The 17237-nt window shown below is 40.4% G+C and overlaps 2 protein-coding genes across 2 annotated transcripts in view; both read left to right on the plus strand.

Moving 5' to 3' along the window:
• DKK2 (dickkopf WNT signaling pathway inhibitor 2) overlaps positions 1 to 17237 on the plus strand; it is a 327752-nt gene that overhangs the window by 119358 nt on the left and 191157 nt on the right. The window lies entirely within an intron of this gene.
• Positions 4762 to 17237, plus strand: part of PAPSS1 (3'-phosphoadenosine 5'-phosphosulfate synthase 1) — a 39644-nt gene continuing 27168 nt past the window's right edge. The window contains exons 1-3 of the mRNA XM_030271608.4: positions 4762 to 5097; positions 12494 to 12608; positions 15711 to 15946. Coding sequence (XP_030127468.1) covers positions 5038 to 5097; positions 12494 to 12608; positions 15711 to 15946 — 411 coding nt within the window. The 5' untranslated portion in view covers positions 4762 to 5037. The remainder of the gene's footprint in view (positions 5098 to 12493; positions 12609 to 15710; positions 15947 to 17237) is intronic.

Raw genomic sequence — 17237 nt, forward strand, 5'->3', positions numbered from 1 at the left:
ACTATATGTTTGTGATTAATTAGTATTAGATAGTATAATTGGCTATGCAAAAGCTAACTCAACAGAAAATAATTTTCTATGTAAGTGGCCCTATGTAGAATTGAAAGGATTTCCCTGAGTTGGTCTGGTCAGCATGTCTGTGTGCACAATTTGCTTTGGGCTGAGAGTCCTTCTTAAGGGGTATTATGTGCATGTAGAGTGCTTTGCCTAAAACTTCATCTGTGCTCAAAGACTATTTTTTCCCAACCTTCCTACCAAAATCCAACATAGATTCTTTAACTAGTCCCTGTGCTGGATATTAAGATTATAGTATTTTTTTTTTTAACAAGTAACTCAATTTTAATGTAATTTCCCTTTTTGAAGCTAATCCCAAAATCAGTGCATATTTTTGGTTTGTTGCTCCTGTAAGACATTAAATCCAAATTTATTATTGTAATTTTACAGAGTAGCTCTTTGACAGAAGTATTCAGCATCAAAATCAGCTGAAGGATACTAAATCCTGGTGGTTCTTTCAGAGGTTAAGTAGATATTCTTTTTGGGGGTTCAGACTAGCCAGAAATATAGTTCATGAACTTTTAGGTCAATTCTGCCTTCATTCTCTGAGCAGAATTTAAAATTTAGCAATGGCACAGCCTTAGCTCCATATACAGCTCTATTAGCTCCACAGAGAGGGGTTGGAAGAGCACTGTCATGAGAAGAGTTTTTGAATTCAGCTTGGATGAAGATTAAGAAATAGCAGCAATTCACATTGACCTGCATTGCCCTAAGGGCTCCCACAGAAATGTCCTTTTGAAGTTCAGGAAACACCCAACTTGAATATCAGAATCAATCCAATCATGAAAGATTTCAGGAAAGTGCAATTGGAACCTACCCCTTAATAGCCCTGCAGAACTTGCACATTACCTTACAGAGTAAGGTAAAGAATTAATTCCCCAAATCTTTGTATAAATGCATATATATTTGCTTCTTGTGTTTAAAGAAAGCTCTTTTCATCTCCCTCTTTAATAGTTTGAGGAGGTTAAGAAGTTAAAGATGCAAAATGTGTTGGCAGCACTGGATGGACTTACATGTCAAACTTCTGTACAATAAAATTACATCTACATTTCCACTGAAACATCTTTGACAGGAGCTGATGAAATTTGACCTGTGGTTGTGACATTAGCCTATGTAAAATGTGTAAAAGTTGGTTATTGTCCGATATATTGCATTAGAAAGAGCATTTCCAGCTGGTCGAGGGATGTGATACTCTCCCTCTATTCAGCCCTGGTGAGGCACATCTGGAGTACTGTTCCCAATTCTGGGCTCCTTAGCACAAGAGAGACATGGAACTCCTGGAGCAGGTCCAGTGGAGAGCTATGAAGTTGGTCAAAGGAGCATCACTCCTATGAGTAGGAAGGGCTGAGAGAGCTGGGCCTGTTCAGTCTTGAGAAGACTCAGAGAGGTTCTCATCAGTGACTGTAAGAATCTGGAGGGAGGGTGCCAAGATGATGGATCCAAGCTCTTCTCAGTGGTGTCAAGCAGTAGGACACAAGGCAACAGGCAGAAACGGATGCACAAGTTCCACTTGAATATGAGCAACTAACTTGGTCCCTGAAAGGGGTCCCTGCCCATGGCAGGGGACTTGGAAATAGATGATCTTTAAAGTCCTTTCCAACACAAACCATTCTATGATTCTGGTTCTACAAGGAAGAACTTCATTATGGTGCAGGTGAACAGTGAAGCAGATTGCACAGGGAGGCTGGGGGGGGTCTCCCTCACTGGACATACTCAAGAATCATCTAGATGCAATCCTGTGCCATGTGCTCCGTGCTTGAGCAGGGAGGTTGGATCAGACGAGCCCACCAGTGTTCCCTTCCAGACTCACCAGTTTTGTGATATACCTCATCCAAGTGTGTGCCTTTACTATAATATTTTACTATACTATATATGCATATGTATAAATTATTTTAGAATGTTAGTGTAATCATAAAAGGTGATTCGTTTCAGGAATTGCTGTTCAGAAATGGTTTTTTATTACCTCTAAGATTATGTCATCTGTCTGATCACTAGTGTCTACATTTGCAGACATGCTTCATATTTCACTTGTATATATAGCGTTAATTCATCAAGGTTTCTTCAACAGTTTCTGGAAGGAATCATGCAGCTCCCCACCTTCGGTCTGTTTGGGCAGCATTATGTATTCATGCTGATCAATGCAATTGCATTTTCTTCTCTTGTGGTTTTTCAAACAGTAAATACCATTGCCTAAAACTTCACCAGTGCTCAATGCCTTGTTTTCTCAATCTTCAAATCACAATGCAACATTTCTTTAGAAAGCAGGTAGCAGAAAAGATCCTGTGATGGGATGGCACTTCTTGCTGTTGAAGAATTGATGAAGGCTAAACTCCTATGCAGACTATTTTAAAAAATCCAGTGTTTTGCTCCCAGCCCATGTGTGAGTATTACACACATGGCCAAATGGACCTGTAAGAAATCACTGCTGCACAGTTAAGTGGGCTGCCTTTGGTTTTGGATTTAATTTACAACTCTTGCAAACTACTGTTTTCCCACTATTGTATCTCAGAGTACAGAATGAACAGTACCAACCTATATCAATACAATCAGAATGAAATAACAGTAGAATTTTAAAAAGATCGTGACCACAAACTACACTGAGAATTACTCTTAAGCCATGTAAAACAATGTTGTGAAAGCACACTAACCCAGCACACCCTAGACATAACTGAATAGTCAGCAGGTGGAAGCTCTCAAGTCACTGTTCCACAGCAGTGTGCTGGTTCTCTTTCCATAAATGGGAGAGCATTGCATGGGAGATTTTGCCCTGGCTCTGTCACTATTTGTCATGATCAGAATACAGCCAGGGACCATCTGTTGAACAGTTACTTGCAGGGCAACATGTGGTATAACATTGAAATGAAGACTAAATAATTAACTGCAATTTTTGAATTTCTTATTTACTTTGTAATAATTCCATCAGACCTTCAAATTGGCTGAGACCATTTCTGACCAATTTTCTTGATTTCAGAGACATTATCTACTTTGCATAAGGATTTTAATCAGAGTATTAATACCTGCTATTAAGCCAACACCTTCTTTTCTTTGGAGGGATGTATTTCTGATATAGCAGGAGTAAACATTGATCCACAATGTTTTATTTCCTGTTAAAACCGTCAGTGAACAAACACGCTCCAGATGTTGATTAGCCTAATGTTTTTACAGTAAATGCAGCTCCTGTGATTACAGCACCATTTCCTCCCGTAACACTTAGGTGCTTAAGTACTTTCTTTCTTGAACTATTGTAAGTGGACATATTTATACAATATGTGCCACTCCTCTTAGCATGGCATCGTCTCCACCTTAAGATTAGCACCTAACTGCTAAACCTGTTCCATTCTGGAAATAAGAACCTAAGAACTTCTAGCTCTAAATCCACAGTAAGAGACATTTCCTAGAGCGCTGCACGAGATGAACTTTGTTTGTTGGAAAAATTTTTGTCACGGAATAATGCGACAGCCACTTCGCACATTTCGTCCGGAGCTTTTCCCAAGGGGCGTAGCAGCCTCTCCTCTGCGCTAAGCGGAGAAGGTGGGGATGACACACTCAAGAGAGAACATCTCCGCTATGCCGGCCGAGCGGAACGCTGTAGCGCAGAGCGGGTGGGAAGTGCACCATCAGTGTGTTATGTGTAGTAGATATAATTCGCGCCATTTCTAATATGATATATGTGATATTGAATATTTGTTAGAGTATACATGTTTGTATTAAGATTCCCCCCCACCCTCACAGGCGCAGGTGAGACCGGGTGTATATTAGAAACTGATTTACAAGTAAGAAGGTACAGCTCGCCAGGAGATGGGCCATGTCTGGGGAGATACAGAAACCCCAGGTGCTGATCGTTCGCGTGAACTACCCGAGATGGATATCATGGAAATCCTCAGGCAGATACATGTGAATACAGCGTTCCCGAATTCCCATAAATTTCATCAAGGGATTCAAGAAACTCCAGACACTGATTTGTTCTCCCCCATCCCTAAAAAAGAAAATCTTATTAACATATGGACTCTGAATAAAAGAAAAGACTGATTGCTGAAATCTTGGCCTGAGGCGGAATTTTCCCTATAAAAACCGCTTCTACCAGAATGGAGGTGTGTGGGCATGGAGGAAAACTTCTGATGAGGCTGACTCCTTGTTGCACACCCAGGGCCGACCCCGGGCTCGGCTCTGTTCTTTCCTTGTGGCTGGCTAGATAGAATTTGATTGCAAAATAAATATTTTATTTTTCATATTAATTTGGCTGGACAAATTTTCATTTATAACAAGTGCGGCTGGAAAAGACCTCTGCGGTCATCGAGTCCAACCTGTGACCGAAGACCTCTTTGTCAACCAGACCACGGCACCAAGTGCCACATCCAGCCTTTCCTTAAACACCTCCAGAGACGGGTCTCCATCCGTTCCCGGGGCAGCCCATTCCAGTGTGTCTCCACCCTTTCTGTGAAGGAATTCCTCCTAACGCCCAACCTACACCTCCCCTGGCGCAGCTTCAGGCTATCTTCTTTCGTCACAGCTTAGGGCTGTGTCTTCTTGAATGAAGCGTGCTGCGTTCGTGGGCGCAGGGCCGGGCCGCGGGGGGTGGCAGGGTCATGGACATGGGCAGAGACAGGGGCAAGGACAGGGACACGGACACGGACACCTACGAGCCCACGACCAGAGCCGGCGGCGACAGCGGAAGTGGCGGCGGCCGCCCCCTCGCGCACGTCACGGCGCGGCGCAGGCGCGTGGCGGGGCTGCCGTGGCTCCCTCTCCCCTCAGCCGCCTCCCTCCTTCCCTTCTTCCCTCCTTCCCTTTTTCCCTCCCTCCCTCCGTCCCTCCCTCTCTCTGGCCGCCGGGCCGCGGCTCCTCCCTGCACCACCTTTGGCCGAGTCGCGGGAGTGCGCAGACGGCACAGCTCCTCCGCGGCAGCGGCTTCATCCGCGCCGAGCATCAGTCGGGAAGGCGCGTCCTCCTCCCCTGCCTCCTCTTCTCGCTGCCCCCGCGGCCATGGAGCTGCCCGAGAGCCAGTGCAAGAAAGTCAAGCTGAGCAACAGGGTGCCGAGCTGGGTGAGCGGGCGGGCGGCGCGCCGGTGGGCAGGTGGGCGTGCGGGGGCGGGGGAGCGGCGAGGAAGAAGCGGCCGAGCGCCCTGGTGATGTGGCAGTGGGAGGCAGGAAGCGGGGCCGGGGGGCTCCGTGTGCCGCTGCCCGCCCGGGCCGGGAGGGATGCGGGGCGAGCCCGGTCACGGAGCGAGCCCGGTCACGGAGGGAGCCCGGTCACGGAGCGAGCCCGGTCACGGAGCGGCGGCGCCGGGGCCCCGCGGGCGGCCCGGGCGGCTGTGGGGAAGGGCAGGAAGCCCCTCCGGAGAGGACCCGGCGTCTGTAGGATTCATCCGTGCCTCTTCTGCCGTAAGCCCTCGGCTTCCAGCTTTTTGGAAGAAGGAAGACTTAAGAATGCGATGTACAATGTGGCCATTCATAAACATGGGTTGGCCAGAGACTGGGCTTCTTTGTATAGCGGGTGTTATGTGGAAAACTGTCGAGACTGGGCTTAAAAAAATCTAACCAAAGCCTTCATTCTTGTTCGTAAAGATGGGGGAAGATCGGTTTACAGCAAAGACCAAAATGCAGCTTTTTAGAAGAGACATTGCAGGCCTTTAAGAACATTTGATACCTCTGATGATGCAAGACAAGAGAAAATAAAAAGAAAGTATAATTTCTTTCAATCAATGCTGAGTTGAAACAGGCAAGACATAAGATCCAGAAAACATTTGATATGAATGTAAGAGTGTAAATCAGTCTTTGAAGTCTTGCTGTGAGTAGTGCAGGCCACAGCTTTCTTGATAAAAGCAGCTGTTGCCTGGAAAATGGGGAAGTTGCTGTCATACTATTCGGTAGATGTTGTACCTGTCCAAACCTCTTCTACAGTGTACAAGCTCAAACTTGTTCACAGAAGAGAGTAATCAGCAATTTACATTCTTTCAATTTCCGCTAGGAAAAAGCAAAATCAGATGTTTAGAAGACAGTGAAATAGACCATGTCTGTGTGGAGTTAACAAAGTGTTTGCAAAAGTTACTCTGTATCATTTCCTTAGTTATAAGCAGAGCCAAGATAGATTTGTCCAAACTGGGGTAATTCCTTAACACACATTAAGTGTTTGTTGAGTTCAGCTGAGGTTGCCAACCCCGTCTATGCTACGTGGCAAGCAGAGGAAATCTTCCACTTCTCCCTTTTTCTTCAGAAGACCTCAGCTGAAATGTTCTCTATATAAACCAATAAGCTTCACCAGGAGCAAGAATGCTTCTGATTCACATGCTCCACAGGCAAATGTTCTGGCACTTCTGGCTCTGCATCTGTTCAGCTGAGAGCGAAGTCAAAGCAACTTACCCTGACGGAATTGGCAGCCCCTAGCAGAATAGGCAGAGCCCTGTCTTTCAGAATTTCTCTTTGCTTCCAGTGCAATTCAAAATACACCTCTGCCTGTGGATATGCTCTTGCCAAGCCCACCTCTGAGCACAGCAAACAGTTACTTGCCATTTCCAGAGCGCAGCACAGCCACAGACACTGCCATTAAGTGCGGAGAATATGGCTGATAGGGAGAGGTGTGGAACTCTTTCTTTAGAGTGGCTTGGATTCCTAACATGGCTGAGCTGTTGTGTCAGTTTACAGGTGACTCTGAATGAGAACTTGCTCCAATTCGTGTTTCTGAGAGCATATTCAGTAGGGTAATTTTGGCTTCATTTTTTATCCATCCCCTCTGATGCCAGGCAGTGAGTCCCCTCCAGCACTGGTCAATGAGCTGTCTCTGCATTTGGTCATACTGGTATGGCAGCAGGTGGCAAGTAAAGACACACTCCTTAATAATATCCTTAGCATGGAATTTCTTGTATCCACAGTACTGGGGAAGATTCTGGTTGATTTCTGCTGCTGGGATCTTTCAAATTGTCCCAACTTTAGGGCACCTGGCAAAGGGAGTTAGTCTATATCAGTGGCAGGAGAGCATGCATTTGGCAGCTTGAGTGGTGCTTTATGTAGAGGTGTCTAAGTGCCTTATTGTATTGGTATCACTGTGGCAATCTGCTTTCTGGTGGGCTATTGTAAGGATCCAAGTAAGTATTCTTGTTGTAGATGGGAGAAAATGTAATGCTATAGGCTATGGCAGAATATGGATTGCGGACTTGTTATGTGTTTAAAAAAGTAAAAGATATAATTGCTCAGATAAAATTTCTGGACTTGCCCGTCCTTCTCAAGTACAGTTGTCTGAATCAAAGCACAGATTTTCAAATCAGAATTTGACAAACTAGCTAATGGAAGTATTCCTGACAGATATTTTAGTCCTGAAATCTCATATGAATATGTAGGTATAACCTCTGTGGTAGCTGAATTTTTGTGTTGGAACAATGTCTGTTTTCCTTGCTTGTGTTTGTATGTAGACAAAAAAGATGGGCACTGTTCCATGTGCTTGAGTTGCTGTTTGGCTATTGAGCAGAACACTTTGCAGGGAATAAAAAGAAAACCACCAATTGGTTATCAGTGCTGAATAATAAATATCATAAAAATGTGTTGTTATCAGGGAGTCACTGGTTTATAAGAGGCACATCGTGAGCAAGTTAACAAATTACCTAAAGAACTTCTGTTATGACTGGGAAATGAGAAAGACATTGAAAGTAAGACTGCGATTCAGAGGGGATGCTGCTTGTGTTGCTTTTGTAGCTTATGGGAGTTCTTTGCTTGGGGAACTAACAGTGTCATCGTAGAGCAAATGTGGAATTAGTGTGTATGGTTTATATGGAAATCATGTCTGTTTTCTGATCTTTCCAGCTTCAAGCTGTCCCAAGTTTATGATGCAGCTTGGGGAGTCTCAGCTTGCCATGGAAAGATTTACTTCTTTCCCCAGAGGTCTTGCTTTGTGAAAACTTAAAATTTTATATTGATCATAGAAGTACAATGTTTTATTGTTGCTTGGAAGTAATGAAGAATAAATCCAGCTTATACCAGTGTATGTGCCATTTGTCTGTTAACCATAAAACAATTAAGATATAATCTCTTATTGTGGCTTGGCATTGTCTTTTGATCTTGGCATTGCAACTTGGGTTTGCTTTCCATCGTCTGGATGCCTGTGTTCTTGCATCAAAGGCGTTTGGTGCTGATGGTCTGATTTGGCTTTGGCAATAAAAAAATTATAGCTGTAACTGGGCAAAACATCAAGGAAAATAAGAAAAAAAAAGTGTCATCTCAGGAAGTCTGTACATATAGAAGTTGACAGAGTTACTATTTCCTTTTGACCCCCATAATTTTTCTTTCTTTCTTTTTTTCCTGTGGTTCCAAGGTGTCTGTAATCATTAATTTCCTTGGTCAACTACCTGCAAAGCTAAAATTGATCTTCATGCTAGGAGAAGTAAACAGGCGAGTTATCCTTCCTTCTTTATCATTGCACCTCTCCAGTGTGCATCCAAGAAAGGATTTCTTCAGTACCCCTTTTTTTACTCCAATACCAAGATATTTGCCTGTTGGAGCAATTTAGATTTCATGTGAGAAACGAACCAGCATAGTGGGGGAGAAGAAAGAAGGGATATATCGGCATTCTCAGCTGATGTTATGCTCTAATGAAACACAGTGGACTGAAGCACTATTTCTGTTTAACATGGTGAAGTAGGAGGGAAAATATTAAGATAAAGTGTTTGTCTACATAATGCAGAAGCAGTGTGTTACAGGGTGGAAGACGTATTTTTGTGGGGATGTCAGTGTGGAAATATCCAGTGGCTGTTAAAAGAGCAGATAAACCTTGGTGATTAATGCCCTCTTTTTCATTAACCCCTATACAAAAATGTAGTGTGTCCTTACAGCAGTGACTACTATAGTGAATGTAATTAGGCTTAGAATTTTAGAATAGCTTTTTCAAAGAGAATTTGTGCATCGCATTGAATTTTTCTATTCCATATTTCCTTAGTTGAATTTCTTTTAACATTATTAATATAGATCTTGAGGTGAGTGATGCTTTGATATAACGTAAAAGGAAATTACTGTTCTTTATGTCTGGTATAATTTTGGTTGGTCATTTAATTTCATCAGTTGATAGTCATGAAATTTTATGTACAAGAATTTGAAGACTGGCTAAATAATTTAAGAGCACAAACAATATGTGCCAGTGAGTGTTTTTTTTTTGTGCCACATCAATATTTGTAGTAAGTGTTTATGTCAGGGATAGTAATTAAAAACCAGGGTTGTTGAAGATATGATGTTCAGCTTGTTCATCTATTTATGCTCAGTGGTGTGGGCAAACCATAGGGAAGCAAACTATTTCATAAGAAAGTGAACATAATTCAGGAGCTTTTTTTTATTTTTCAGCAACAGAGAATGCCTTGCTAAATTATTAACTTTTTAGAGCACCTCTATAAAATTGGTTTTCTTTCAGAAGATAAGGGGGATTTGGGTACTGTTTTGCCCAGGATTAGTACTGAGCTGCCTTGTTTGTGTGCCTGTACACAGTAACAAAAGGTGGAGCAGCTGGTGACTGGCAGGTGTGATTTTGAGTGCATGCAGACTCTTTGAGCACTTCAACCTTTAGTCTTAGATGCCTGCTTCTGAAGTACAGGTGGATTATTGTCCCTCTGCTCAGCTCGCTAGCTGCTCACTGCACACGTGTGTCTTGTCCTCTGTCAAGGCCTTCTTCTTGCTGTGATTTCTCATCTCTGCTAAGTAGGTATTAATACTTTTTTTTTTGTATTTTTCATCATTTTAAGAATCCTTCCAGCCTGCTTCCTCAGGGTTTCATGTGTTTTGTAAACCTAATGTAATACGCTGATTAGGTTCATCGCTGCTTTTCTAGTTCCTAGTTTCCTAGAAAAGAGAGGTAGCTGATGTAACTTATGGAATATGGACTGGAAGAAGTCTCCTTGAATGAGACGTTTGACCTCCAGTGTACGAGTTTGATAATTGACTAGCTGCCAGGGATCAAAAGCAAAGCATATGTGGGTTTACATCTTAATGTAAGAGAGCTTACTGAGACAGTGGCTTGGGATTTGTGCTTTGAGATTGCTTTTTATCCAGTGCCTGGTACAATGCAGTACAACTGCAATTAATGAGAGAGAATGTAGCTATTACTGTGTTAGTTTGAATGGCTGTGTACATTCATTATGTGCTATATAGCTTTTAATTGAAGCACTTCAATTATTTTTGTTGGTTTTAATTCCACACTTTGCTAACTGAGATCTCCAATTTTATGTACTGCATAATTGTTCCTACTATAAGAAGAAAGATTTTGATTTTTTGACTTTTTGACTTTTGGTTTTAGTAAGCTGTATTGCAATGACTTTGTGCATGAAACAGCTTTGTTTTGAGAGATAAATTATTTGAAAGTGACATAATCAGCAAGGATAACTTCATTTTGTATGGTTATAAGCTATGTGCAGATCGTGGTTTCTTTCGGGTTGATGTTCAGTGTTCATCTAATTTTAGTTGCTGGACCATCACCACTGAATTACAGAGTTATTGTGTTTAAAACCTGAACATAGGTTCTTACCTTGAGCTTCTGTTTGTATTAAATATGAGCCCAGCCGTGTATAGAACTGGGGACATACAATCACACAACTTCATGATTTCCAAATAACTTATAGATAAATCTTTGAGTAGAAGAATGATGTAGCAGCACTCCTTGAAGCCACAAGCAGATACCATATTTTTGTTAATTCTACTTTGTTGGTGTCCCTCTCTGAAACTCTAGCTCTCTGCTAGTACTCCATAGAGGAATATAGTCCCTACTTGCTTTTATTAAATGTTAATAATTCTGCATGTTTTCTTTTTTAATTGGCACTGATACAATGATGAAAGAGAAGACAGTGCAATACATTTGCAAGCAAGGGAAGCCAAAGCAGCATTACAGATATCATTAATCCCTCTCATCCCCTGCTCCCTCCCCTCTTTTTTTAAAGTCTTCTCTTTTGTTTGATTGTTCATGCAATCTAAGGTCTGACAATCTAAGGTCTTGATCTTTCACAAACAAATTTCATATAGCCAGATACCATTAACGTCTGGGATGATGCCAAGGCGGATCTTCCTGTGGACTCTCTCACTTGAGATTGTGAAATGTATTTGACAGCAGGATCATCTTACTGAATTTATTTGTAGAGCAGGTTATTATGATGAATAGTTTTAAGAAATGCGGTAACCAGCTTTAATTAAAATTATATTTAAAAACTCCATTATTTTAAAATAAATTATTTAAGAAGTTCCTTGAAATAATACTTTCTTTAAACATTTAGAATCTATGATAACTATCTCTTGTCTGGGGACTGATGATAAAGGCACTTACTTAACTGAAATTTGGAAGAGACATGCATAGTTTGCAATGAAAAGGCCTCTGAGGACTTAAAAGTGAGCCAAAGAGCCAGTGCCACCAAATTTGACAGGCATGATCTGCCCTTGGTGAAGCCAAGTTGGCAGTCACAAAGCACCTCCTTATTTTCTGTGTGCCTTAGCATAATTTCCAGGATATTCTGCTCCATGATCTTGGTGGGCAGAGAAGACAGACTGGTGGGTTTGTAGTTGCCCAGGTCTTCCTTACTTTCCTATTAAAAAACAGGCTTATGTTCCTCCTTTTTCAACATCCCCTGACTGCTGTGACTTCTCAAATATGGTGGATCATAATTTAGATACATCCTCCACCAGTTCACTCAGGAGCTGTGGATGCATCTCATCAGGCCCCATGGACTTGTGCACCTTCAGGCTCTGTAGATGGCCTAAACATGGTCTTCTCCTCCCTTGGGCAATGGTTTTTCATTCTCCCAGTCCCTCCATTTGCCTTTCATGACTGGAGCACTTGTCAGTGAAGATTGAGGCAAAAAAAGTCATTGACTACCTCAGCCTTTTCTATGTCTCCCGTTTCCATCCAGAGAGAGGCCACGTTTTCCCTAGCCTTCCACTCTCTGTAGGATTCCTTTTTGTGTTTGAGTCTGTCTGGGAGTTCCTTGTTCATCCATGCAGGATTCCTGGCTGGTTTATCCTGACTTCCTCTTTGTAGGGATGCATCACTCCAGAGTTTGGAGGAGGTGGTCTTTGAATATTAACCAGTTTTCTTGGGCCTCTGTTCTGCTCAGGTCTTTATCCCATGGTACTCTACCATGCAGATCCCTAACATTACTTGAATAGAAGTAAAGTCAAGCAGCCCTAGCAGTTCATCTCTCTTTTTTATAGTTGGTTTTTCTTAAGCAAGTTTTATTTGAAAGTAGTAGTTGATTAACCTGTCAGACCCAAGTTTCACTGAAGTAGCACAAGGGGTGTGGTTGTCTATGGCTGACTATTCTAATTTCCTGTGCCTTGTTTGATCCATGCTGATGGAGCTGATGGAATGCATATTGGTTTTACTTCCATTTTCTGTCCTCAAGTCTTTCTTTGTGTCTGTGGATGAATTTGTTTGCTTTGCCAACTCATCCTTTATCAAAGACTTAATCGACTTCTTCTTTTACAGGGAATGCAAAGGGCAACCAATGTTACCTACCAAGCTCATCATGTCAGCAGAAATAAGAGAGGCCAAGTCGTAGGAACAAGAAGTGGTTTTCGTGGGTGCACAGTCTGGTTAACAGGTACAGCCATGGGTTTCTGAGGATCCTTTTGTTTTAGTTACTCCTTTGGAAAGCTACTTAGCTGTAGCTCTTTTTTGCATGAAAACTTGAATGTGAAATCTAAGATCTTGATGCAGTTTTATTACTATTTTTAGGTAAACTAGTAGGAAATTGCTTTGGGACAAATAGTAACTTGAGAATATATTTTGTTCAGTGCTCTGTGAGGGTTGTTTTTTTGATACTGTCTGCTACTTAATTCTGGTTTTCTTTGTGTGTGTTGCTTTTTTTTTTCCTTTTTGTTTTAAACAGTTCTGTCTCTTTGTACTGTCCGTTTTATCTATTTAGAAATGAAATGCATCTTTGCAAGAGCGTGTACTTCTGGATCTTTTCTGTAAAAGCCTCTTCTCTTTGGATTGTTACTGTCTCCTTGGTTTGAAATAACATTTCAACATAAACCTGTGCCATTGGACAACAATTGCATGTTTAGGCAATGCATACTGGCAGTTAACAATTGCATGTTTAGGCAATACATACTGGCAGTTATTTTTGAAGTCAGCTTTATGGTGTTAGGTTGTGGGTTTTTTTTGGTTTTTTTGGTTTTTTTTTTTTTTTTGTAAATAGAGAAGATAAATATATTCTGGAAGATTTTTTTTGCATAACAGTGAGGGAATTTTTTGTGTCTTTCAAAGTTTTTGGAAGCTTTAAAATATTTCCTGTAAAGTTCTTTTTTTAAAATTTTAGTTAAACTGATAATTTAAAAAAATAGCAAAATATGTCATTTAATTGGCTTGTAAAGCATTTAGAACATTGTTGTATTGCAACATAAAAGATCTTCACAGAGTATTAGGGAAACTTACTACATTTACATTAAGTAATACTGATTTCAACTAGTGTTAGTAAATGTGGGTGAAATGTAAATGTGAAATTGATAACAAACTGCTGAGAGCCATTCCAAGCAGATTTGCTTGCTGTCTTGTATTTCTTTGGGAAAGGAATGGAGCCCTTTCTCTCACCATTTCCATCACACAGCTCCAGCCTCTCTCAATGCTTGAATGATCTGGTGGGCTGCCTTTCTGTTTCTTCTGGTAATTCATTAATCTAATTTTGGACAAGGTCATGATAAAAATGTGTTCTCAGTTATCTACATGGCAACATTTTCCAGTTAATGTTCTCTTTAAACAAATGTAAAGTTAATGCCCGATTTCCTTTTTGTTCAGGAAGGAGAGTGGTGGTAAGATATCAAGAATATGTGTGGGAAGCTAGGTTATTGAAGATGTTTGAGCAGTAATGTGAAAGGGTGAAAAGGAGTCTAGACATTGAAGTAAGCAATAGTTGCCATTTCAGAACTGTGCAAACATGAGTTTCAAAATTCTAATAGGTATTAGAATAAAAGCTAAAATATTGGTACACTTCAAGATTCTCTCACTTTGTCAGCACTCATGGAGTGGGAGTGTACGGAAAGATCTTTCAGGGGTCACTTTTCATTTTTCAAGGTAACCTTTATTTGAGAGCTCTATTTTAATGAATGTTGAATCAGAGGGTCCTAGTAAAAGTGAGGAATTTAGCAAAAACGTGGAAAAACATTGCTTTCATGTGTAAAATAATATGCAATTTTTAGAGTGTAAGCTATTTTAAAGACTTGTCAGCTTGAGTAATGTTTTTAAATTTGTTAATGTATAACCTTAACTTTTGCAATTCATTACATGTTGGAGACCAAATGATGTGTGAAAAGACAGAGTTGTTTGAGTGAATAGCAAGCTAGATGTGGGGACAAAAATAGCAAGACTGGATCAGTGAGAAGTAAATTATGAAGTTGCAGAGATCTTCATTTGGACTATCATGCCTATTTTCTCTGATGGGGGTGTACTTAACTGCTGCCAAAAGATTGTTCTGTTTCCTGCCTTGTGTTCCTTCTCTTGCCTTGCACAGACTGTACCTCTTGCCCAACTCAGCGCTGAGCTGATTCGATGATTAGGAAATCATCACTGAACTTACCACAGCCTCTCCCCAGATACACAAGAGGGAGAAAAAGGGAGAAAACCTTATGAGTCTGGAGGGGGTGCGATTAACAGACTGAGCTGGCTAACAGACACCAGAGGAAGCAATGCAATGACTCCTTTTCTTTAAGTTACAGCCCAAGCTATCAAGGTTTCCTTTGCACTTTGTGTTTTCCTAGGACACACTTCCTAACATGATTGCTAATCCTTTGCCATAGATGTCTTGGAAGTAGCACCAAGCTGCTGTTTTGTGTGATTTTTTTTTTTTGTTTTTGTTTTTCTCCATTCTCTGAAAGTTATAATAAATCTTAATCGCCACTAATAAAAGCATTTTTCTTTACCCAGTAGTGCTTTTTATACTACTATTGCTCTTTTTTCCCCCCTCACTCAAAGCAAAAATGTAATCTCATGAAGATCTGAGTTTGTGTTCCATTTACAAATTGACTTCTTGGTATAAGCAGAAGCATATGCTCCAGATAAATTGAAATCTTGTCTGGAAAAATTATTTAAATAAATTTCCAAATGAAAGTGAACAGTGGACTTGTTAGGGTCAGCATAGGTTGTTGCCAAAGATTCTCAATTAGACCAGACTTTGGTAGTACAGTTTTCTTTTCTTGTTGCTAACACATGCCATTTAGTGGAGCATTACTGCTGTGTGTGAGTCCTGAGTGAGTCAGTGGTGTCTAATTCAGTGCTGTTATTCTGCAAGGAGTAAGAGCAGAGTGTGAGTTTGGCCTGATCCCATTTCTTTTGTTGACTGAAATTCACTTCAATGTGAGATCTTCCCCTTCTCATATAAATGTAACATCCTAACTGTGTTTGGTTTCTGAATTAAGTTTACTCAGCTAGTAATAATTGCCAGCAGCACTGGGGAAGAAGCATCATCTCTATAAGCAGCTCAAGGCCAAACTCTTAGCTGCTTGAAATTGTACACTTCACTTTTACCTTACTGTCTCTTTACCTAAGGTCTGTGTAAAAGCCACTTGGCTTATATTCCAAATAAGCTTGTCCAGAAGGCATTACTGGTGATGCCTGTCACTTTGGAATTTTCATAATATGCATGCACTACAACTTGCCTTAACTTGTTCCTATGCTTATATGTTTATATTACTATTGAATATTTTAGGACTATCTGGTGCTGGGAAGACTACAGTAAGCATGGCACTGGAGGAGTATTTAGTGTGCCATGGTATTCCATGCTACACATTGGATGGTGACAATATCCGCCAAGGCCTTAATAAGAATCTGGGTTTCACACCAGAAGATAGAGAAGAAAATGTGCGTCGTATTGCTGAAGTTGCTAAATTGTTTGCAGATGCTGGCTTGGTGTGCATTACTAGTTTCATCTCTCCTTATGCTCAGGTAAGTGTGAAAAACATCTAGTTGTTCCATTTTTCTAAATGTAGGGAAAATGCAAAATATCATTCAGGATTCTAGTTACAGAAATTAATTTCTGAACTTAGCTAAAATCAAATACTTTTGTTTTTTTTTGGTGTTGTTTGTGCTTTATGGAGGTGATTACTCAAAACAGAAATACTAATTTTAAATACAAAATGTTTACATTAGTTCTGTACCTGGAATTATCCTTCAGTCCATTAGACAGAATTATTACTCTAATAATGCAAACAAGCTCAAATGATGTTCCAATAAAAACTCTTAAAATTGCAATATCTTGTTTGATCCATGTATATTCCATGTTTTATCCATGTACTTTATAAATATGAAGACTAGGTGTGCACTTAACCTGAAGACTTAGGTAAATTGCTTTAAAAGCAATTTTTCCTTTAGTGATTGAATGGTAATAACTTCATTTTTGCAAAGTGACTTAAAGGGAGAAGTGTTTTAATTGCCTGTAGGTTCATTTTAGTTTATTTCAGGTTGTGTATATGACATGACATTATATAATACTGAAAATTAATGTAAATCCACATTCACATTGTGTGTTGTGTGAAGACTGTTTCCATCTGTGCATAAGAACCTGGAGGGGAGAGACAAAAAGGATGTGTGAACACCCAAGTATCTTGAAGAATGACCCGGGGACTTTAAGCTTAGGTGTTTCACAGCACGAGAATGTGTTATTTTTTTGGATAGAGTGATGCAAACAGTTCTTCTGATAATAATTTGGGGAACTCAAGCCCTGCAGTATAAGAGAAGTCTCTAGATATGAGAAAAATAACTAGTAAAATAACCAATATTTAATAAGAGAAGGTTTTAGTGGATTTTGGAAGACTTTTTTTGTTCTCTCAATGAAAGTCATGTTTTTCCAATGCTTGGCAGGCCATAAAAATAATATGATAAAGTACTGCAAATAATACAATATTTTGACTACACAAGTATTTTCAGATTAAGGAATGTAGGGAAATCTGTGCTTAGGAGAGAAGGATTGTTATATCAAGAGCAGCAGATAATACCTTCTCCCTGCTGTACTCAACTAGGCAGCTGTAATACCTCAGACATATATTTATGAATATAGAAAACCCTGCATTCTATTGGTTCGGTTTGGTTGTGGGTTTTTCTTATAAATCAAGTTTAATGTAAAATATCTCACATCTTCCTGCCAGCTTTTACCATGTGATGTACTGTAGCCAAAGTGATGTAGCTTGCAGGGCATCAGTTAATCAAATCACATTTATTTTTTAAAACTTTGAAAGTT

The sequence above is a fragment of the Taeniopygia guttata genome, chromosome 4 (genome assembly GCF_048771995.1).
Source record: "Taeniopygia guttata chromosome 4, bTaeGut7.mat, whole genome shotgun sequence".
In the NCBI taxonomy this organism is placed as follows: domain Eukaryota; kingdom Metazoa; phylum Chordata; class Aves; order Passeriformes; family Estrildidae; genus Taeniopygia; species Taeniopygia guttata.